A 23,492-nucleotide genomic window follows, 5' to 3' on the forward strand; every position below is an offset into this window, starting at 1 on the left:
TCTGTCAATATTTAGCGGGTCAAATGGACCCTGACATTTGTGTGAAAAATGACAAAATTTGTATTCTATGGCATATATATATACTCCTGGAGGATGTAGACCCGAGGAGTTGTTGGCCTTTAAATTGATACCAAATATAGTGATGTATCCACTTAGATGTGGGAGTTACAGTCAAATATTTACAGGTGCTTACGTATTCAGATATTATTTAGTAACCCATTACCACATTAGATGGGGAAATATCGCGCTGGTGGCTTTAAAATTGTTCATGAAGTTCCAGTTATGGTCGAGAACAACGCCTACAATTTTCGGTGATGATCAGATTAAAATTTTGGGATGAAATGAAACTTAATTTTTTGTGTGTTTTTGAGTCGAGTATAATCCGAAAATCACAACACAACCCACCGTGAAGGTTATCTGGACAAGTAATTAGAAGGACTGTACTGAATATTCGAAAAAGTAAGGAAGAGGTGTTGTTGACCTCTAATCGGGCAAGAGGGGCAAATATCACGAAATATTACTCAGACTCGGAATAAACATCCTCAGAAAGTTAGAGTTCGTGGTAGTTGTGTAGGGTATCGTATGGTCGGCCCCGTCCGACTATACTGCTCCGCTCACTGGTTTTTTCTATGTAATTAATTCAATGTGGGCACAATTTTAAAATAATAGTGGCGTAATATTATTTTTTATATATTTTTAGAAATAACGGGATAATTATGTAAGCTTTATAAAAGAGGCGCGCTTGATGCCCACACAGAGAACCGGAGCTAACTCAACTCGATTTCAGAATCCCCCCTAAGCTCAGTATAAATAATGATACAAGTTCAAACCTAACAAGTAAAAAAGTATCGGTGTTCGCTTTATATAAGGTACAAAATTTATAAAATATTACCCCTTTGTGGTGGAGGTACCAAAAGGAATGGACCATCTACGAACTTGATCTAGGCTTGGTAAAGATAATGGGTTCAAATCGGACATTCCATTCACTTGATATTGGATTTATAAATATTTAATTTTTTACAATGGGTTCTGTCTTCGGACTTGATCTAGTCATGACAAAGATACAAGGGACACGAATTGACAGCACGATGCCAAACACATACCCTTCATGTTAACTAGAACCACACAACACGTTGCACCTTTTCAACTGCTCTGCAGTTGAGATAGGCTACCCTATCTCCAAATTCCCTATGGACACAACACATTAAGGTTGCTACATTTTTGAATTTGGAAATGGAGGAAATAGACATTTTATAATCAGTCCTCTTTATTTCAGTTTCTGCAATAACACGTCATATGTTCCTAATTAAAGTGGTGTATGAATAAAAACTGTCCTCTCTACTCTGCAATGAAGGTTTACTTCATTATACCCTCAGACTTATAGTTGTTTCAAAACCCCAGCGTCTTTAGACTAAATCCGTTCCAGACAATTTGAAGTTAATTTACAAATGTCCTCCTTCCAATTCTAAAGGGACTTTCTTGAAAAAAAATCAATTTTTTTTGAAGCTGTCATTTATATTCTGCAAAGGAGGTTTTTACTTTATTATACACTCAGACTTATGGCTGTTCCAGAAATCCAGCCTCTTTTTCAGACAAATTGAAGTCAATTTACATAAGTTCTCCTTCCTTCAAATTTGAATTGGACTTTCTTGAAAAAAAATCATTTTTTTCGAAGGCAGAAGTCGAAGTCATGATTTCTTTCTATGGTCCCACAAGTACACTTCTTATAGGTAACATAAAAAATATATCAAATATTTTAAAAAATATAAAAAAATCATTTTTTTAGTCGAGATTGATGGGTTTCCCTTAATGCTGAAGTCGAAGGCATGAATTTATCTTTGGTCCCACAAGTCCACTCCTTATTGGTGACATAAAAAATAAATATCCTTGCCAAGTGACCATAAGATATTTGTGATACAGATCTACAAAATATAACGTATAATTAGTTTGAAATTATATATTAAAAAAATTCAAATTATACTTCTCTCATCCGAATTGTGTCTTCGAATCACTAATTATACAATCCACAACAATTAGCATAAAATTTACGCACATGGTGGTTGGTAATTTATCTGTGCAGTACTACCTTGAGTGATTTGAGTTTGGCTTTGGACAATAAAAATCTATAGATAACTCATGCAAACAATGACATTCAAATGGAGTTTGTTGTCTTTTTTGTGATATCATGAATAAATTAAATTTTGTAAATTTTTAAAAACGCCGGTTATTTGGTTACTTAAATTTTTATCCGCGCCGAATTTATTCTTTGCAAATTAACTCTAAAGCCGTAATGATGAATAAAAACAAAATCGAAAAAAAAACTTTTCAAGCGCCATTAGATGATAAAAATTAAAATTCAGTTTGATGTTGGAATGGGTGAGAAGATTTGTGGTTGTTAGATAGCGTTTAGATTTTTATTGTTGTCTTGTTTTGTTTTGGTTGTTTCCATTTTTTTTTTGACTCCATGTTAATCACCATTAAATTCTTTGGGCATTGCCAGCCAGCAGCAGTATTTGGAAAATCAAAATGCCGCATCAACACTGAATGACTGTATCGTATGGTGTGTAGTATCCAATGGCTAGCTACTCGCTTACTATTTGCTGAATTTCTAAGGTCAGTTTCTTGTAGCTGGTTAACTTTGAACCCAATAAGTGTTGGTTATGTGTATTTTTTTTTCTTCTACTATGACGGATAGGTGTTCACAAGACATACAGAAAGATAAATAGATGCCAAGCTGCAACATAGAATGTTCGTACTCTACCACCAAATAAACCAAAAAATTTATTTCTCATTCTCTACCTTGAAATAGTAATTTGAAACAAGCTTTATAATAATTAGATAAAGTCAGAATGAATGGTCATTTATTTGAATTTAACCAAAACGCAAATTTAAATACTCATTATATGCCAGCAACAAACATCATTAAGTTTTATGTAGGCTATGTAAATTACAAACAACGATCTGCTATGGTGTATTTTCGGTTTCTTCTAAATGTTTGTTCTCAAAATGTATGTATGTATGTATGTATTTATTTAACCGAATAATTATGTTAACTACGATGTCGTTTGTACACAGTTGGTATGTATGACCGATCAAACAGTACAAAACTCACGTCGTCTTTTTATATTTTACATAGATTTGAATATGTATGTATTCTTGATGGATGACTGGCTGACTGGCGGACTGACTAGCTGTGTTTGGCTAGATGAGAAAGAAGGTCAATATACTCAACACCAATATTTATGGGATTTTATAATGTATTGTTGTATTTTTTTCCTTATCTATTTTATTTGTTATTGTTGTTGTTCTTGTTATTCTTGATCATATTATCATTATCTATATGGTATTACTGTGTTATTGACCAATTTGGAAATGCTTTATAAATATATTTCAAAATTGTTTAATAATAAAATTTGAACAAACAATCAGGTCGGTGTCATTTAAAAAGTCGTTGACTTGATTTGAGTAATTTGAACCTATGACTGATTAAATTACAAATATCAATTGCAACAGGTAAGTAATCGACACTCTATTTCCAATATATGACTTTCATTGAGGAAGTCCATAATTTCCGTGAAATTGGCCTCTGATATTTAGAAGTACACATGATCATAACTTCGTCATTTATGACAGGATGAAGGAATGGTAAGATTGTAAAGCATACACATTATATTTTCAAACTCAAATTGCTATAGGGCTACCTATCTCAGGGCTACCTAAAATTGTAAAATAGTTAATGAGAGTTTCAAATTTAAATAGATGAAGAATATATACCTAATTTAAATTGATTGAAATCGATAGGATGGCCTCCAAAATGTTGTTAATATGTAAGGATTACAATGTTTCATTGCTTCTCTAATGCATACGATCGTCATTTATGACCGGATGAAGGTATGGTAATGATGTAAAGCGTACACATTATATTTTCAAACTCAAATTGCTATAGATCTTCCCGCCATAGAACATTTTTAAAGTCATTATTCGCATATGAAGACAAATATAATTTTTGAAATTAATTTTTTGAATTGAGACTATTCTCAGTGATCTCAGGACTACCTAAAATTGTAAAATAGTTAATGAGGGTTTCAAATATGAATACATAAAGAATATATATCTAATTTAAATTGATTGAAATCGATATAATGGCCTCCAAAATGTCCTTATTATGTAAGGCATATAATGTTTCAGATTTTCTTTAATAGCTATACAGGATTGATGGATCCTTGAATTGTCACAATTTTAAACAAATTCATGGTTGGTCAGACATGGCCCTTCATTTGTTATTACTAATAGAGCAATAATTAACCCAATCTATAATTTATGCTTAATATTGGCCAAATCCACCTATGGATGAATATAAATGAAATATTAAATTCAAAATTGTTTTTTATGTGTTTAAATTATGATTTACCAGCAACTCAAGAAAATGACTTCCTTAAATCTCCCGATATATTTTCACACATAAGCACTATTTTTCAGTAACCTTTTTTATATTTTTCACATTTGTTAATGGTAGTTCTTTCCTATAGAATTGCCTATTATTAACTCATATCTCTTTTCAGAAAATTATACTAATTTTGTAAAATTCCTTTCATTTAATTGCACTTCGCGAATTTACCGCCAAATTAATAACAGCTGATGGTCAATTACTCTCTCCTTCTGTTACTCTCTCTCCCATATTTCATGCCAACGAACAAAATGTAAAAACTTAACAATGATATATTCATAATATAGGCATACTTTATTGAACCATTTTTAAAAAGCTATGAATTTGCACATTTCCTTACAAAAATACATTTTCTCAGTTGAAAATTCCAATAAAAAGTTGTTTTTATTTACTTTATAAAATTCTACAGTAGCCACAATATATGTGCCATTTGTCAAATCAACCGCCAAATTAAAGGCAAGTGATGACAAATATTCTCACTCACCACATTTTACATCACACCTCTTTCCCTTTCTGTCATATAAGGTATTTTTTCGATTCCTTATTTTTGCAAAGGAAGATCCTTTATTTGTATTCTTGAATTAAAAAGCACACGTATGATCTTTCTCTAATTGTTATTACAATTAAAAAACTATAGTTTTAAACATTTTACACTGATTTTAACAACTTCCATTAAAACCCCTAGAGTAATTTGCACATTTACCGCCAAATTATAAGCAGCTGATGTCAATAGCTGTCTCTCACACTCCTTTACTGACATTACTCATATTAATGTCAAGGAAGATGAAAGGCGCTTTAATCTCCTAAAGAAGGTCATTTAAAGAAAACTGACGTAAAATACTCTCTCACTCACTACTTCTCCGTGTCATATGTGTCTCTGTGTCATATAATGGTATAGAAATGCATTATATTTGTGATAAGGAAGGTACAGTTCAACGTAAGATCTTCTATTTTTCAATAAAAGAACACTCCTCACAACTTTCTACAATTGTTTATTATTTATTTAACTATTTTATTTAATTTGTTAATTATCTAATATTTAAAAAAAAATTGCTAATGTGCAATTTGCGTATTAGCTGCCAAACTACAGACAACTGATGTACTGTCACTCTTCACTTCTCATCACTATTCTCTTTGCCACAAATTGGGATAGAAAAAGTATATTTATGATAATGAAGCATTTTTAACTCCATATATTATTGTTATTTTTTGTATTTTTCTTTAATTTTCCAATAAAAACACAATTTAGAACATTCTCTAATTGTTGCTTTAATTTAGAAACATTTTTTATTTGCAATCCAACCGCCAAATTACAAGACAATTGACGTCAAGTACTGTCACTCTTCACTTCTCATCACTCTTCTCTTTGCTATAAATTGGGATAGAAACATTATATTTGTGATGGAAAAGCACATTTAACTCTATATATTAAATCTTTTGTATTTTTCTCATATTTTCCAATTAAAAATACACTTTAGAACATTCTATGATTGTTACTTTAATTTAGAAACCGCCAAATTAATGACAACTTATAGCAAATATTCACACTCATTACTTTTCTCTCTGTCATATTATGGAATAGAAGAAATATATTTTTTTATATAGAAATCCTTTGTTTGCATTTTTTCTTTTGTTTTTTAATTAAAGACTACTCTTTGCAACTTTCTCTAATTGTTAAATCAATTTAGAAACACTTTTATACACTTCAAAAATCATTTTAATGACATCCATTAAAAAACAATGTGTAATTTGCACATTTACCGCCAAACTAAAAAACAGATGTTGTAAAAAGCCTCTCTCTCTCACACACTCCTTTGCACTGACATTAGACATCAGTTGTTAAAATAGAAACATGCTCTACTCGAGAAATTTCTGTGAAGAAGAAGCAAAGTACTTCTTGCACAACCAAATAAAACAAATGAATATTATTTTTTGTATTATTAAATAATTTATTTTCTTTCCTTAAATAACTTGACGCATACGCATTACATATTCTATGGGGATCCTATGACAACCGCTCTCTCAAATTTCCCCCAGTAAAAAGGGAAATACATAACAGAAAAATGAATGTGTCAGCTAGAAAAATAAAACACATGGAATGATCATTTTACCCCTCTAGCTATAATTGTTCTACGTATATTGGAAAACAAATCAAAACATTATCGCTCAATTTAATTTTATCAATTGAATTTCAAAACGAAATAATAAATAATTGACGAGACGACAAGAAAACACTTTCTGTTAGGGTTTTTTTATAAATAAATATTTGATGCAACAAAATAAATTGATAACAAATAAGCAGCAATGGCTATGTGAGTATTGTTATTTAGACATGTGTCTAACAGATTTCATGTATCTCCCTCCCCCCGTCGTTAACACTCTTCATATATCGCTTGCACTCATTAAAAACAATACAGTAACAAAAACAACAAATGTAACAAAATATAACACTTAACCAAAAAAAATGAATAGATAACAGGCAAAGAGGCAGTCAGTCTGTCTGTCGTTCATTTATCGATAAATCACAAAACAATAACAGCAAAAACAACAACAACACTTTGACACATTGTTTTGTTATTCTTAAGACGATGAAACGAAAATGAGAACATTGCCTGCTTGCTTTGGTAATGGGGGTGGTGGTGTGGAGTGCGTTTTAAAAATGTTAATAAATTTTTTTGAACATAAGGAATCAACAGTGAATGTTCACTTCTTGAAAAAAAAACAAAATCAGAACGCATTTCCTGAATAATAATCATAAAAAAAAACAATATAAGAAAAAATCCAATCCAATCTCTTTGTCGATGACAGACAGCCAGCCACTCATACATGTTAACATGAACCAACAATATCCTATTTGTCAAGATATAACAACAACAAAATAAAGAGCATGTAGGAATGTAAGTGTATTTATTGTATGGCAATGATTGGAGAACATGAATATATCGTATCCATCCATGTTCTTTGTTTCAAAGCTTTGCTGTGCTTCTTCAATAGCAACGAACAGAAGAAGAGGTTTCTTTATATTTTCAATGTTGGTATTTATGTACATGTTTTTGTTCTTATTTTGTTGTAAATAACTTTTTTGGTTTGGTACACTCACCTTCAGCAGAGTTAAATTATTGTCCCTGGCTGCATTACACACAATACACGCAAGATCCATGACAGTAGTTGTTCTGGAATATCTTTTCGTCTTTCAGGTTCTTGGCACTTCACAAACAAACAAACGGAGAAAAAAAAGCAGAATTACCTTAACGCGACGCCTAGAGTTGGTTTGGTTTTTTGGTTAAGTTATTTATGTTGTTTTCGCGTTCTTCTTATTCTTCACACTTTTTGTTATTTTTTCGACTTTTATTTTTTGGAGAGAATATTGTCGTCTCGCGCGTGTCTGTCACTGTATTTTGGTTAAGAATATGTGTGTATTTCAAGTATGTGTGAGTGTGTCGTTATTTGTAATTGTGTGTGTTTTTATAAATTTCCTTTGTTCTTTTGCAAAAAAATAAGAATTTTTGTTTAAATTTTTTTCGTGGTACAAATTGAAATGTTTATATTATTGATTTTTCTTCTTCCTCTTCGTATTGTTGTTGTACGTTTTGCAATGTAAAATGTACCCAACCAACCCACCGTTTCACTTAATTATTATTTCTTACAAGAATTCTGGCTTTTTTCAGCCTCGACGACAGTAGTAGCAGCAACACAGCACAGGCACACAATTGCACAATTTTCCCGAAATTTTTGCTCTGCTTCTTCTTCTACCTCTTGTTGTTATTACTTCTTATATATTTTTATTTGTCGTATTTGCTTTTTTTGTAACACAAGCAAAAAAATTCCCGACGACCAGAATATTTTCGTTTCTTTTTTTATTTCTTATTTGTTACTTTTTTAGAAGAAGAAACAGGAAGACAGTTTCTTTGTTGTTGTTTTAGATTTTAGGTTTTTTTTGTTATGATTTTTGTGTATTCTGATTCAACCGCATTGAGTGGGAGGGGAATCACTAGCACTTGTAAAAAAATCTTCTGTTATGATGTTTTCTTCTTTTTTTGTTTTGCAAAAGCTCTAAAACAACGTTTCACCAATATTTTTTCCTTTATTTTTTGTTTTCTTTTATTCTTCTTTTTCTTTGTTATTGTTGTTTTTTTCTTATTTTTGTTTTGAGATGTGCAGCATGCAAAAGAGGCAAAGTGGTGAATCACAGAATCACAAACTTTTTCTTCTTTAACGTTGTATCTCATGCGCCCATAGTCAAATACTAAATTAATTTTTATTAATTTGTTAAGAATAAAACGGGCAAACCGACAAACGACATTTCCAACGGCGTTAGAAATGATTGTTTTTGTGTCTGATGACGGCGTTATTGTGGGGTAGAAAGAGGCATTGACAATATACTGTGTACTGTTTAATGAAACGTAACTGCAATTTTGACGTTTCGCAGAAGTAGTATGTTTCTAACGGTAAAAGCTTGAAAGGGTAATTGTGTTCTTGGTGCAAAGAAGTGAAATATAGCGGCTTATACATATCCAATTATGGGGGAAGTCCATACTTCCCAAGATATTGGTTTCAATGTTCATCATATATGGGCCAATGTCGGTAATATGAATATGTTTGTAAAGCGTGGAAATTATAGGTTCACATTTAATTCGTCGCGGACTTAATAAAAAGTTCCCTTTTGTAGCCGGCTTTAGATCGAGGATTTTAGACTTTCTCCTAGGTATAGATGAAAAATCGGCTACAAGATTAAAACATGTATTTTCAATTAAAAGGTTTTTCTAAGGCAGTTGAAGGTGTAAGCATAGGAATTTCAGAAATACAGAGGCCCATAACTCGGGACTTAAGATTATTTCTAAATTTAGCAAACTTTTGTACCATTTAATACCTCCGCTACCAATTCATGGCGAACTTTCTTCGGTTTTAATGATATAAAATCACATAACCTAAAAAGTAAAAAAAGTGAGGTTATGTGATCCCCTAGCACATAGTATTGTTAAAAGTTGCGAATAGTGTGGTGCAACGCCTACATTTTCTTCTTTAGTAAGCTTGACGAGACATACCGATATCTGCTGAATAATATGAATATCTTTTGAAAATTGGTAAACATGCAATATTTAATGGCATTCCCATTGAAAGTGGGAAGCAGAATCCATTTCGATGTTTTTATAGGCTTTGAAATAAGATCTAACATATAGCAGTTCTCAAATGTTGAGGTTTCTAGGATTCTCCGTCGCTTTTCATGTTCATTATAATGATTTGGAAGACACCCTGAAGTGATCTTCAAGGGGTATTCCTGCTTCTAGCGAATATAGTGATATTGAGGACCATTCCGACTAATAATAACTTCTATATATCCTCCGAATTGTATTTCGAACCTCTCGGTGATCTGTGCTTAACCCTCGAACAGCTCGGTGATCTCTCAATTCTCCAAAGTACGTGTAGCTTTCGGTCACTTCTAGATTTGGGTCTTCTTGCTTAGCTCTGTGACATGTTCGTTATATTTGGGTTTCCAAAATATCGACTGTCTCTGCCCGTGGTGTTTACCTTCTGAGGTGGCCGTAATCCTCGAGTTTAACCTTATGAGCTTCCCGTGGCCCTTGGACACCACCGACTAATAATTTGCCTGTCTTGTTAAATTATCTGAGTTGTATGTAGCTATGGGGTCTATCACGATTACCCCTCTAGTGACTCCCTTAAGCAAATACGAGGTCACTAATTCCTACTATAGAAGAACTTCAGTTCTATAGAGTTTAAAGACCTTCTTCCTTTCATAGGGTTCTTGGTGATTGATGTCCCATGGGAACACAAATAATAATTCTTTCAAAATGGTTTACTTAACCCTCTAGATGTTCCCTATAAAAAGAAGACCCCGTACACGCCGTCTATAGATATCTGAGGTGTGTTTTTTTAATTAATTTATTCATCGGTGAAATAAGGATCATGTTTATATAGAAAAATTTAATCTCAGATAAAAACTTCAATTAAAATTGGACCTGATCCAGTCGGAATGTCTGGCCTTCTTCCAACATATCCAAGAGGTCAGCAAAGATATATTGAGGATGACATTTTCTATAGGAATCAATATATAGTTTCAAAACTTCTTGTGAAACTTGATAAAAATAAAATATACATATATCCCTTTTTTAGTTCTAAAACACAAAGTATATATTTATTTATAATCATATACACTAAACTAAAATTAATTCCTAAATTATAAAAAAAATACGCCATCTTTACAGATTTTCATTCTTTTTCACATATTCCATGGCTAGCTGTTTGACGCGCTGGACATTGGCATCATTGCCAAAACGTTCTTCGAATTCTAAATATTTCTTAAAGATTGTACGCATTTTGCGTAGGGGTATCTTTTGGACAATGGCACGTTCCAAAATGTTTCTAAACAAAAAATGAAAAAAATATTAATTTCAATTTGATAGCCTAAATTTTTTAAGACTTACCTCGCCGAATCAATTAATTCCGCCTTAACCAACATATCAACATATTGTGACCAAACATCAACACGCTTGGGATATGAAGTTACCACCTGGTCCAATAGGGTTTGGGCCATTTCATTTTCACCGTGTTTGTGATTCAAATTGGCAAACATAACAATTGTGTTGACATCTGTGAAAATCAAAAAAGAAGATTTTAAATTACAAATCAAAATTCCATTTGTTGCTGTAAAAATACTTACGATCCCTCTCCGGCAGACAAGCCAAAGCTTTGTGTAACAATTGCTGAGCCCTTTCGGTCATGCCCACACTGAAATAGGCATTTGCTGCCACCCGCCACATTTCCTGTTCCGCTTTGAATTTTTTCGTTATAATTCCAATCATTTCTATCAGTTCCTGGGTCTTTTTCGAATCTGTTATTATCTCCACAGCCCTTAAATAAATCTTCAATGGTTCATTATAGATTAAGGCCTCTTTGAGCGTGTCATTAAATGTTTCCTTGCTGCCATAACGTAATTCCAAATTCAATAGAGCCACCCAAATATTTATTTGTTCTTCGGAATTTCTAAAGGTAATGGTTTTCAAGGCACGTCTTGCCACCGCTCTGGCCTTATCAATTTCGGCAGATTGCAAATGGAATACCATATAGTTAATCCAATGTTTACTGTTATTCGGATCGGATAATACCAATCGATCAAATTGATCTACCGAGTCGGGTAACTGTGTGGGATCGGCATATTTTTCTTCAATTGCCCTTAGGCGGGCTTCTTCTTCACGTTGTTGTTTGAATTTCTCGGCGGCGGTTAGTTTCTTTTTATTTTTAGCATCATTTGCATTTTGTTGGCCCTCCTCGTCCTCATCTTCATCTGAGGAATCTTCGGTTTTGCTAATATCTTTTAAATCGGTTGTCCAGAAATTGCTTACACCAGCCAGGGATTTGGGTGTTACTTTGGGGGTTTTCGATTCTTTCTTGGAATCTTCTGGTTTTGGTGTTGTCACCACAATATCCACCACCTTGGCAGCTGCCTTTTTGTCGGCACTTTTATCTTCATAGAATAAGACATCAGGTTGTTCCACTTTTGGTTTCTTTGCAGTTTCTTTTTTGGGTTTTTTTACTTCCTCCTGGGATTCGGAAGTTTTACGTTTACGTTCAGTGGTTTTTTCTACTTCCAATTTCGCCTTCTTTGCTGCTACTTTTTCCTTTTCTTTATTCTCATTTTCATGTTTCCTCTTGCGACTTATTTCGGTCCAAATTTTATGGGTATCGTCCAAGACAGCCAAGGGCAATTGATCATCTATGAAATTGAGCTTACAGAAATCTCCTTCGTTGACGGTGTTACTACAACTCTTCTCAAAATCATTGAAATGCAATTGGGCCGGACAGTAGACCAATGGATGCTTACCCTTCTTTAGGGAGCATATAAATATGCTTTCATTTTTAAATAGAACCTTGGCATTTATACCACCCTTGCCGATTAGGTTCTGGGGGATTTCCTTGCCGGGTAATATGTGATCTGTATCGCCAGGTTTATTGCTCAGGAATAACAAATTACTGCTATAATCTACCCATAAAACAATGCAATCCTGTGCAGTACCCGGTGTTGGGGGTTTGGCTTTTCCCACAAGGCTTGATTTAACAATGGCGACTAATTGAGTTTTTTCCAAAACATATTCCCAATCATTGCTGCCCTCAATTACACCCTGAAACTGGGCCTTTACTTTATCACCCACCGAGTAACGGGCAATGGGATTCGATTGTTTCTTCAAGGACTTTTTAATGCAGCTCAGTTCATCAAAATATCTGGAGGTAAGAAATACAAAAATTAGTTAATAAATTAAATAATTTGATAACAAGAAAAACTTACCCCTTCAAAGCCTTGGCAGTTGAACTCAATTGGCAATCCCACACATCAATCAATTTGGCCGATACCGATATGGTTTTGGTTAGATCCTCTTTGCCCAAAACTTTAACATAAATAACTTGATATGGCGTAATGCTAACCTTGGCCGCATTATTGATATCCATCAGCATCATATTCAAATGTAATTTCACCGACTTTGTGTAATTATTTATGGGCACATTAACCTCAACCACTTCATCGTTGACATCCTTAACATGGGCCTTTAAGATGTCACCCATATTTATAGATTTCCAATTGGGTGTTAAATTCTCGGTGAAATATTGGACATCCCGCACACTGAATATGTTCTTGTTAATACAGGCAGCTGGGGTTTGTTCACCAATTTGATACATATTCAGTTTGGCCAACAGCAGGTCCGGGTAATTTGAAAGAAATCGAATTGGTATGAGACCCTTAAATTCAATCTCCTGTCCCTCCTCTCCATCATCTGCTCCTTCAGGGGCATAAGCCACCTTAAATTCTAAAGCTGAATCCAATTTATGTACAATGGTGGCAGGGCAAATTTCACCCAATTTAAAGGCATTCTCCACGACGCCCAATATAAGTTGTCCATCTTTTTTATCCGCCACACGGAATTGCATTGTCTGACCTTCTTTCAATGTATCCAAAAATCCCGCTGGAGCATTTTGTCTATAGAATATACCCTTAACATCGCCAAAGAATTTCACCAAGGCAAAACCGTGTTCCGACTTTACAATTGTACCCGTATAGTTACCATTGATCCGGGCCTCATCGAAGCTAGTCAATACAGTGCACGATTTGGATAAATATTCTTGACGATTGGTTAGATAGACCATTTTCCTTTCGGCACTAACAGCAACAATGCGACATTTTAGACGAGTATTGGTTTCGAAAATCTTGAAGTTGGGCGCCAAAAAGAGTTTTTCAATGATTGCTGGAAAAACGGGGGAAAACAAAAATAAAAAATTATTGAATCGAATTATTGTCTACCAAGAAAATAAAAAAATAGTTTGGAGGTCTTTTTGAAGGTTCCAGAGGAACTTTGGGGGAAAACAAAAGTAAAAAATTATTGAATCGAATTATTGTCTACCAAGGGTTCGTCCTTGGGCCAAATAAATTAACAGTGCCAAATTTTATCCAATTCGAACCCAAAATGCGACCTGTACTTTGTTTACAATTTTACATGGACAGACAGACATGCAGGTTCTTAAGCCAGATTGTACCGTATAAATAACGAGTGTGGGAGAGAGGGCGACCTCTTTTATTATTATTTTTTTAGTTTTTAATTTAATTTCTTATTTTTCGATTTTTGTTCATATTTAATAAAAATTTTTGCATTCGCCTTACACACTTACCCGATGCCATTCCCACTTGCACAATGTAGCCACCGATTTTATCACTGTACTCCTTAACTTTAGCTGTAACAAAATCACCAGGATGGAAATCATCCAAGGCGAAAAATTTCTCCTGCACCGTGGTCGTATCATCCGTACAAACATATACACAATCCATAATATCATAATCAAGTATACGGACTTTGTGTGTTGTATCCTTGGCATATTTGGCCAGCAATTCATCCTGGTCATAATTGCCCTTGTAATTTGATTTGATAGTCTTAAAGGACAATATACCCTTATGAGAATCATCTAAGGCCAATACAACACCACCGGTTCCCAAATGATGGACCTTGGCATCTTCAATGATATCACCTCTCTTTAGGCTGTGTTCCACATTATCATTGCTGGTATCGGCATCATCTTGATCATTTTCCTCCTTTTTCACTGCATTATTACGATGAACATTCAATGTCAAGTAGACCAATTTTGTCAAAGGCATAACATACAAAATCCTCGCCTCATATTTCTCATTGATTTCATAATCATCTGGCACCAGCAGGGCATTGCCCAAATGATGTTCATTAACATATGCGGTAAATAGTTCATTCATAACAGTGCCCTTTAAACCATCCTTCAGGCGTTTGCCAACTTGAAAATTCACAATTGTGGTGGGTAGCAAATAATCCAAACTGGGATCAGCTTGATCTTTAACTTTCAATTTATCCTCCGATACCTCACGACAAATACAAGTACTGGCCGCCTGATCCAAAGTCATTTTATCCACTTTCAAATAAATCAATTCACCAACACCATGTCCCTCTTTTGATTTTTCCAAAGGCAAGAAACAACGCAATCCCTTAATGCCGGATTCAATAATGTAACCATGCTCTTGTACCTCTTCCACGGCACCACTGAAAACAAATCCTTTGCGTATGCTTGAATGATTGAGTTCAGCATGCACCTCAGATGGCTTAAAGGTCATATCGATCAAAACATGACCCTTTTCGTTGGTTTTAACTTCCAAAACACGACCATAGACTATTTGGCCCACACGATATAAATCCTTGAGAGGTTTATAACCCTCAGCTTGTGCGGAATTTTGCAGAAATTCTTTTGTAATTTTTGTATAGGAATCTGAAATTTCCAATGCCGACACCCGGGCAATAATTCTTCCTGGCAGCGAAACACTAACATACAATTGATCCACTTTCTTGATGATACCCATAATGATCATGCCATCTTGTATTGTCTCGTAGTTAAGCAGCTCAGCTGAAAATGATTCCAAGGCGTCATTCTGTTGATCATCATCCTCAAAAGACTTTTTTGTGGATTTTGTTTTAGTTTTTTTGATTTTCTTTTGGACAGCTCCAAAAATCTATAGGCAGTGGAATGGGATACATGAGAACGTTATTTTATTTACTTTGAAGTTTTTGACAATTAAACCCACCTGTGTTTCTTTTTGTGTTGCCGCTGCCTTTTCCTTGGCGGCTGGTATTCCACCACGAGGAAATGATTTCTCAATTATTACCATTTTTTATTAAGAAAATAACAAAAATATTCTTTTAAAGGAGTGTGGCTAAAAAAATAAAATCAAACTGAATGTCGTAGCACGTTGTTTTTAATCAGTGTTACCAGATTGTGCGGTCATATGGTAACAGCTGTAATAAACAGAACTAGACGTAACGCAAAATGAGTTGTGATTAGTGGCGTCGTAACGTATTTTGTTACATTTGCTCGCCTTCAAGCTTTTGAAAAATAAAAAAAATAAAAAGAAATTATAAAAGCATGTTGTACCCACAAATGATAAGTGAAATAAAAAAGGACCGTTAGCGAAATACTAGAAAATTTCTCGAAATTCTATGCTATTATTATCTACCTTAAAAAGTACTTATTTTTAGAGGCAGTAATTGCCGCTGATACTATAGTTGGGAGCGTTTTTTAGTTTTTAATTTTTATTTCTATGACCTCGCAAGCGAGGTATTAATAGTAGTAGTTCTTCCCTTGTGAAGTGTCATAAGTGTATTTTTTCCTAATTAGATATTATTTATTTTTAAGTTCTAATAATTTAAATGTTAATTGACAAATTTAATATTCGAAGCATATTGTAATAATTTTTTGTCCCCTTAAACGGCATTTACATTAGAACAGTGGAATTTTGGAAGCCCATATCTTAGGAAGTATGAACTTCTCCAGCACATTTACATATAATAGTAAATTCAGGATTTATGGAGTTGCGTCTTTTATTTCTTAAAGCCAAAATTTTGCGTCTGCGTTATTTTAAGATTATTTTTAAATATAAAAAAGCCAGTGTAAATAACATTATTTTTTCAGGATTTCGTAAATCCATAACATATAAAGTGCGTATGTCAATGCGATATAAATTGGCAATGTCTTATGTAAATAACTTAACAAAGCATCCCTGAAATCATGACACGAATCCGCACAAACAATAAATTTTTATTTTAAGAACCATTTCCAATAATTTTTATATAAACAGAGGAGAGGAGGTGACTGTTGCTTTACAAATGACCTGTGTAAATTCTGAATCAATGTCATATGTGCTGTCAGTTTTCCTGTATATACGAGATTTTGTATGTATGTCAAAATAGCTTCTTTACATACAATTTTTACTTTTGTGTTTACACATTTATAAGTATCCACAAATTTAACTTTATTTGTTCGAGTTATTTTCTATTTATTTGTTCTATGAAAATACACAAAGAAATAGAGCGGCTCATAAACTAAAAAATTACATTTGTGATGTCATATCGTTTTAACAGATGCAATTTTTCGTATTAATATATGTAAAATTTGACAGGCTCGTGTTTCAAGGTAATTAGATCTAAACGTCCTATAATATTGACAATCGAAATGTTTTTAGTGAAAAATACCTAGTAGTTGACATATTTCTGGTATGGTTATTGAAAATGATAATTTAAGTGAATAATTGAGTACAAATTTTATATATTTTTTGAATTTCATATTTTAATATATATAATTTGTAATATAATATCCTATTATATCACATTTTCCAAATGTTTTGCAACATTTCCCATATCACCACATATACATCAATTGCATCAACCTATAAAATGATAACAAACACCAAAATACAACTCTAATAAGAGTTTGTCATAATTTCAGCGTTTTTTCTCAACGCCGTTCGTGCAGTTGGCAGCACTGTAAACCGGCATTTTTCGCCATTCTTTATAATACACACATAAAAGCAACCACACAAACACATCCCGTCATTTTATTACTATACAACTACTCGCAAAAAACGGCAGTGAAAAGAAAGGAAAAAAGTAGAACCGAAAAGAATCGAATCGACGCCGCAAGCACACATTTTTATATAGCTGGGACGACAAGCCTTTGTTTTATTTCGGTGCAACACGCAAATTCTCTAGATAGAGAATAAATATCCAAATAACTAACACCACAAATAATAATAATAATTGTGTCTCCAAACAACATGTCCAGTTTACCGAAGCGCGCAAAATTGGATGAGGGCAATTCCGGTGCGCCCAATGAGGCTGTAACTGAGGCGCTGGAAGCAATCGATGCGTGTCAAAACGACATCGATGCCCTCAACGAAAAAGCCAGCGAGGAAATACTCAAAGTTGAGCAGAAATACAATAAACTGAGGAAGCCCTGCTATGAGAAGCGTAGTGAATTGGTCAAACGTATTCCGAACTTTTGGGTGACAGCGGTAAGTAGAGTAGCAATGATGGAGAGGCAAGGATGATCGGTTAATTAGGAAAGGAAGAGGAAAAACTAAGGATAGCGAAAAACAGGCATAGACATGTAATATGATGATAGGTTCTCTATATAGTGGTAGTGTGTATGTAACCATTTAATGTGTAGATACAGTGTGGTCCCCATTTATTCTTTCGTTTTGTTCTTCTGTCGTGGAAAGAAGAGACAAATTCCCGGGATCATTTGTGAGAAACAAAGTCTGTTGTGCTATTCACACTCATTAAGAAAGGTATTAAATGCTACGGAGGGGCGAAGGTTTGGTTTTACATGAGTTTATTTTTCTATTCTGTTGTTGATGCTTTTTTGCTAAAAGAACTCTGTCGACGTATATCTGTACATGTGTATGTGTGCGTGTTTTCTTGTGTAAATTATTGGCTGTTTGTGTTCAGTCATCATATTTTCCTTTTTTTGTCGCTGGCGGGTTAAATTTTTGTTGTGTACACAGCATTCTAGGGTTGCCAATTTTTGCCAACAGTTTGTGGAATATTTAACGAGAATGTGTTGATTATTTTTGGAATTAATTAGAGTAGTAAATTCTAGCGTAGTTAATGGGATTTTGTTTTGTTATTATTCTCTCTATAGTTGAAGGTTATGTTTAATGGTGTTGGTTTTTTTTGTGTTGAAAGTACAGTTTCGTATTGAGGGGGGATTTATTTGTTATTTTTTAGCTAGGTTTGACTGTACATTAAAACGTGTTTTGTAGTAAAATTTGGGGGTTTAGCATACGTTGGGACAGTCAAAATAGTTGATGTTAACGGCTTAGACAAATAAAGTGTGGCACAAAGGCACACATCATGATAGGACTTAAAAATTGCAGATCATTTTGAGATTTTTACCAAATGTAGCTCTGAAATTCAGATGTATCCTTGTATTTTGTTATTGGTTTTTAAATTAATGTAACGTGGGTCTCAGTTTGAAGTTGCTAATGTCCTGATTACAGAAATGTAATTTTTCGACGAATAAAAGTGAGCGGAATATAGTTGTCAACTTAAATAGTACCCATGACCGAGTAGTTTTCCTACGCCAAGTGGGTACGCGACTGAAATTCTTTTACAATAAAAAAGTGTCGGTTGGTGATCCTCCTATGAACAGATGTCGACATATCGGCTACGCAACAGAATTTTCTTCTAATAAAAACAAGGGGGCTTGGGAAATAGTAGTTGTTGTTGTAGCAGCCCTATTGCTTTTACACAATGGACTGAGGTGACAGTAAGCATCAGGTCGTTTCGGTCTGTCGTGGAAACGACCTGGGAAGTTGTCAATTTTTGATGTAGGGACAACTACGTAAACAAGTTTTCTAGCGCTTTAAAATTATATTCGTCTTAAATTGAGTATAGGGGCTCATCTCCAATATTTCTGAACTTCAGAGGTCCATATCTCGGGAATTATGGACTTCCCCCATGAAAGTCATATATTTTCATGGTCTGGGAGACGAGACCTACCTGTGGCAACTGAAATTCTTTTAAAATAAAAAAGTGTCGGTTGGTGACCACCTACCCACGATAACTTAAGACCTCCTATGAACAGATGTCGACATATTGGCTACGCAACAGAATTTCCTTCTAATGAAAACAAGGGGGCTTGGGAAGGAGTAGTAGTTGTTGTTGTAGCAGTCCTATTGATTTTACACAATGGGCTGAGGTGACAGACGTTGGCGAAGTAAGACTCTGGTCGTTTCGGATCGTAGGCCCCTCTGTCGTGGAAACGACTTGGGAAGTAGTCAGTTTTTTGATGTAGGGACTACTACGTAAACAAGTTTTCTACTGCTTTAAAATTATACTCGGCTTAAGTTGAGATTAGGGGCTCATTTACGATTTTTCTGAACTTCAGAGGTCCATATCTCGGGAATTATGGACTTCGCCCACGAAAGTCCTATATTTTCTTGATCAGGGAGACGAGAGACCTACCGGTGGCAAATTTCAGAAAAATCCGAGTTGAGCCCCTAAACTCAACTCGTTCCATCGAACCCTTCGAAAAAAAGCCTTTAGAGCATCCGAAGGTTTTTTTTTTTGATTCAGAAAAATTTTTGAAGGTATTCTGTCTATAGAAGGCTTAGAAGGTCTTGAAATATAATTCAAAATCTAATCTAAGGTCTATTACCCTCAAAATCAAAATCTATTACGAGTTCAGATTAAATAAGTTTAGGTTTTACAGGTTATTTTATTGTTTTGAATCCGTTAAACAATTAATGAAGTTTTAAATTACTTCTTCCGATACAAAATTGTGTTTTTATTCCAAATAGCCCGGTTTAAATTCAGTTTCTTATAACATCGTTGGAAAATTGGGCTGGGACTTTGAACATACCGAAAGTGACGCTTGACCTTTGTATGTGGAAATATGTATATTATGTATGTTCCCATGATCTAAGTGCTAAAATCACTTCGATTGGAAAAAGTCACCAGCGACAATCAAAACACATATAAAACGGGCTGGGCCGATATTGATCATTTTTGGAAGCCAATGAGAATCCAAAATATCAAATTAAAGTCTATTCGCTTTAAAAAACCAGCCCAAAACCCGATTTTTGTGAAATATACGATATAATAGGGTGTACCCGTATATTGGGGCGATCCCCCGCAACCCACAACTGGGAGATTTCTACCCGATTAGAAATCAATCCGCCAAATTCCAGACAATTTGGTTGAAAAACGAGCTTAAACTCCCCAAAGTACCGAAATTCGGCGGGTACCGTTATATGGGAGGTACCGTTATTGATATGGGTGATAAAAGTGACAAAAATACCGAATCTTGGGTGTACCGTCACATGGGGTCAACCCTGAAACTTGGATCAATATTGAAAATTTTTGGTAGGGAGATTTTTTACCCAATGAGAATCCAAAATACAGAATTACAGTCAATTAAGTTGAAATAAGTGCCCAAAAACCCCCAAAATACCGAATAATGAGGATTCCGTTGTATGTAACCTACCCTGAAAAATGGATCAATATTGATATTTGGTATTGATTTTTGGGTAGGAGGATGTTTAACCCAATGAGAACCCAAAATACCAAATTCAAATTCAGTTGAAAAACATACTCAAAGTGCCAAAAATACCGAATATTTGGAGATACCGATAGATGGGAGCTATAACATAACGTGGACCGATATATCACATTTGCAATACCAAACACCCTAGAAGTACTAGCAATGTCTGTGCAAAATATTTGAGCTCTAAAATATTGCAATCTATCGTGATTTCAATAAACGGACAGACAGACGGACGGACATGCGTAAATAGAAATAGAATTTTATTCTGATTAAGAATATATAATCCTTGTGGGGTCTACGCTGAATATTTCGAGGTTTAGCAGTCTTAGAAATAAGGGTATAAAAATGCGACTTTTTATTTACTTATTTTTCCTCTTTTTTACAGTTTATAAATCATCCACAAGTATCAGCCATATTGGATGAAGAAGAAGAGGAATGTTTGCATGCCTTAAGTAAATTGGAAGTAGAAGAATTTGAAGATATTAAATCGGGTTACCGTATTCATTTTCATTTTGACGAGAATCCATACTTCGAAAATAAGGTGCTAACAAAAGAGTTTCATTTGGGCACAGGATGTAAGTATACACAGCTCTTCCAAGTAATCTATAAAACAAAAAAATAATTTTTTTTTTTAATAGCCGATGAAAATAGCGATTGCCCCTCATCGACCAGTACGGCTATACAATGGAAAGAAGGCAAAAATTTACTAAAACAATTACTCTCAAAACCCTTCACCAACAAAAAGAAACGAAATTCCGAATATAAGACATTCTTTGATTGGTTCACCGATAACAGTGATCCGGTCAATGATGAAATTGCTGAATTAATTAAAGACGATTTATGGCTAAATCCTCTGCAGTATTATCTGGTACCTGATGTAGAGGTTGAACCAGAAGACGATGACGAAGATAATGAAGACAATGAAGAGGAGGTATTCGACGATGAAGATGGTGAGGGTGAAGAGGATGATGATGAAGGTAAATATTAAAAAAATATGTTTTTTTTTTAATTTCCAAAAATAATTATTTTTGTCTTCTTTTTCAGATGACAAGTAAATTGCTGAGTGGTGTGTGTATTAAGGATGCTTCGAAAAAAGTATAAAAAACATATTGATATATAATATCCGTAACAAATTGATTCCATACTATGCGATAATATATACGGAGGAATATAAGTAAAAAAAAAAAATAACAAAAACAAGAATAACAAAATTTCGTATTTTAGAATTTAACAAGAACAACAACCACAACAAAACAAAAACGAAAGTTTCATTTTCAAATAAAAAATCTCTTGAAAAAAGGCCAAAAAAGAAAAAAAAAATCAAGAAAATATCGTTTTTAATTGATGGTTATTATTATAAAGTAAACGTATGAATACCTAAATGCAGACGGGTTGTTACTTCCATACTATTGACTATACGCCTAATGCCTGATTGCACCCAAAATCAACGTTTGTGACAAGGAAATGGAATGACAACTTAAACGACGATTAAATGATATATAATAAAGCACGTTCGTTCCCGAAAAAGAAAGATATAGGGTATTAAATCCAAAATTCCAATGTTGAGTCGTTTGCTTTAAATTTGTGCATTTTACGTTTATTTCTATACTCTGTATTATAGTTTTAAACCAAACGATTTAGTTATTTAAAACAATGCGATAATGTTTATGTTAATTCTGCCAAGTTTAACGGTACACATTTATAAATGAAAATACAACTCTGATGACTGATCTGTTGTACTGTACCAACAGAATAAAGCAGTGTTGTCAATATAGGGTAAATTTAAAGGTTGTGGAGGTTAAGATTACCATGATTTCTATAGAAGTCCCGAATCTAGTGCATTTTTGGTATAAGAATTTATAAATGTCAATCTCTTCTGCTTCATAGTCATTTTGGCTAAACGATGTGCCACAGGTATATCAGCGGTCATTTCATTCGGAGACCATTTTTTTCATACTAGGAAAAAAGACGAGAGAACAGATATATTGAGGACAGAGAGACCTTTGAGGTTAGGTTTGGTAACAAAGTCGTGACAGCTGTAAATGATGATGTGATTTATATGATAGAAAAAGAGTGGCTTGTGTAAACTATACTAAATAAGTCAAAATGTGTCAGTCGATGTTACCGACGGATGTAAACCCTCTGCCTATGTCATAATTATGCCATGGGTTTTCAGATGTCTACGGAATCACTACACACTGGTTTTATTATTCGCTTTATATAGGGTATATGTTTTTATCACATAGTTGGTCATCTGAAAAAGGTATCAGAAGAGGTTCTTCTATAGAAACATATGTTTGACCAATATTTCGATGAGCACATATGTTTGAATGTTTGAAGGGACATGATCTAGGTATTGAAAAAAGTATTGCGATTTGTAGTTTGGATCGAATCGAACATTCCGTTCGTTTCATAAAAATTATGAGTTTTATAAAATTTTCTCACTTTGTGGGTGAGATATGAAAGCAATGGACCGATTGATAAAAAAAATTGTGATGTGTAAAGTTTGGATCAAAACGGACATTCGATTCACTTGATATTGGATTACCAAATTAAGCAGATTTTAACCTTTTGCGATATAAGATTTTAACCAACAATAAATAGGGTTGGTATACATATTCGGTTTTGCATATATTGATTCAAA

The 23,492-nt window shown here is 33.9% G+C and overlaps 3 protein-coding genes across 3 annotated transcripts in view; 1 reads left to right on the top strand and 2 right to left on the bottom strand.

Moving 5' to 3' along the window:
- Positions 1-7,640, bottom strand: part of LOC133322228 (protein fem-1 homolog CG6966) — a 109,832-nt gene extending 102,192 nt beyond the window's left edge. Inside the window, exon 1 of the mRNA XM_061531259.1 lies at positions 7,548-7,640. Within this exon, the coding sequence (XP_061387243.1) occupies positions 7,548-7,607 (60 nt within the window). The 5' untranslated portion in view covers positions 7,608-7,640. The remainder of the gene's footprint in view (positions 1-7,547) is intronic.
- A 2,988-nt stretch (positions 7,641-10,628) lies between these two features.
- LOC133322219 (protein RRP5 homolog) lies at positions 10,629-15,635 on the bottom strand. Its single transcript, XM_061531251.1, has 6 exons — positions 15,552-15,635; positions 14,123-15,479; positions 12,750-13,701; positions 11,127-12,685; positions 10,891-11,056; positions 10,629-10,828 (listed from the first exon to the last, which is right to left on the bottom strand). The coding sequence occupies exons 1-6, from the start codon at positions 15,633-15,635 to the stop codon at positions 10,666-10,668; spliced, it is 4,281 nt and encodes a 1,426-aa protein (XP_061387235.1). The 3' UTR covers positions 10,629-10,665.
- A 1,940-nt stretch (positions 15,636-17,575) lies between these two features.
- LOC133322225 (protein SET) lies at positions 17,576-21,853 on the top strand. Its single transcript, XM_061531256.1, has 3 exons — positions 17,576-17,813; positions 21,234-21,423; positions 21,487-21,853. The coding sequence occupies exons 1-3, from the start codon at positions 17,577-17,579 to the stop codon at positions 21,834-21,836; spliced, it is 777 nt and encodes a 258-aa protein (XP_061387240.1). The 5' UTR covers position 17,576; the 3' UTR covers positions 21,837-21,853.
- The last annotated feature ends 1,639 nt before the right edge of the window (positions 21,854-23,492 follow it).

The sequence above is a fragment of the Musca vetustissima genome, unplaced genomic scaffold, assembly GCF_032173495.1.
Source record: "Musca vetustissima isolate MV318-11 ecotype Yass unplaced genomic scaffold, APGP_CSIRO_Mvet_v1 utg23703, whole genome shotgun sequence".
Taxonomy (NCBI): Eukaryota; Metazoa; Arthropoda; class Insecta; order Diptera; family Muscidae; genus Musca; species Musca vetustissima.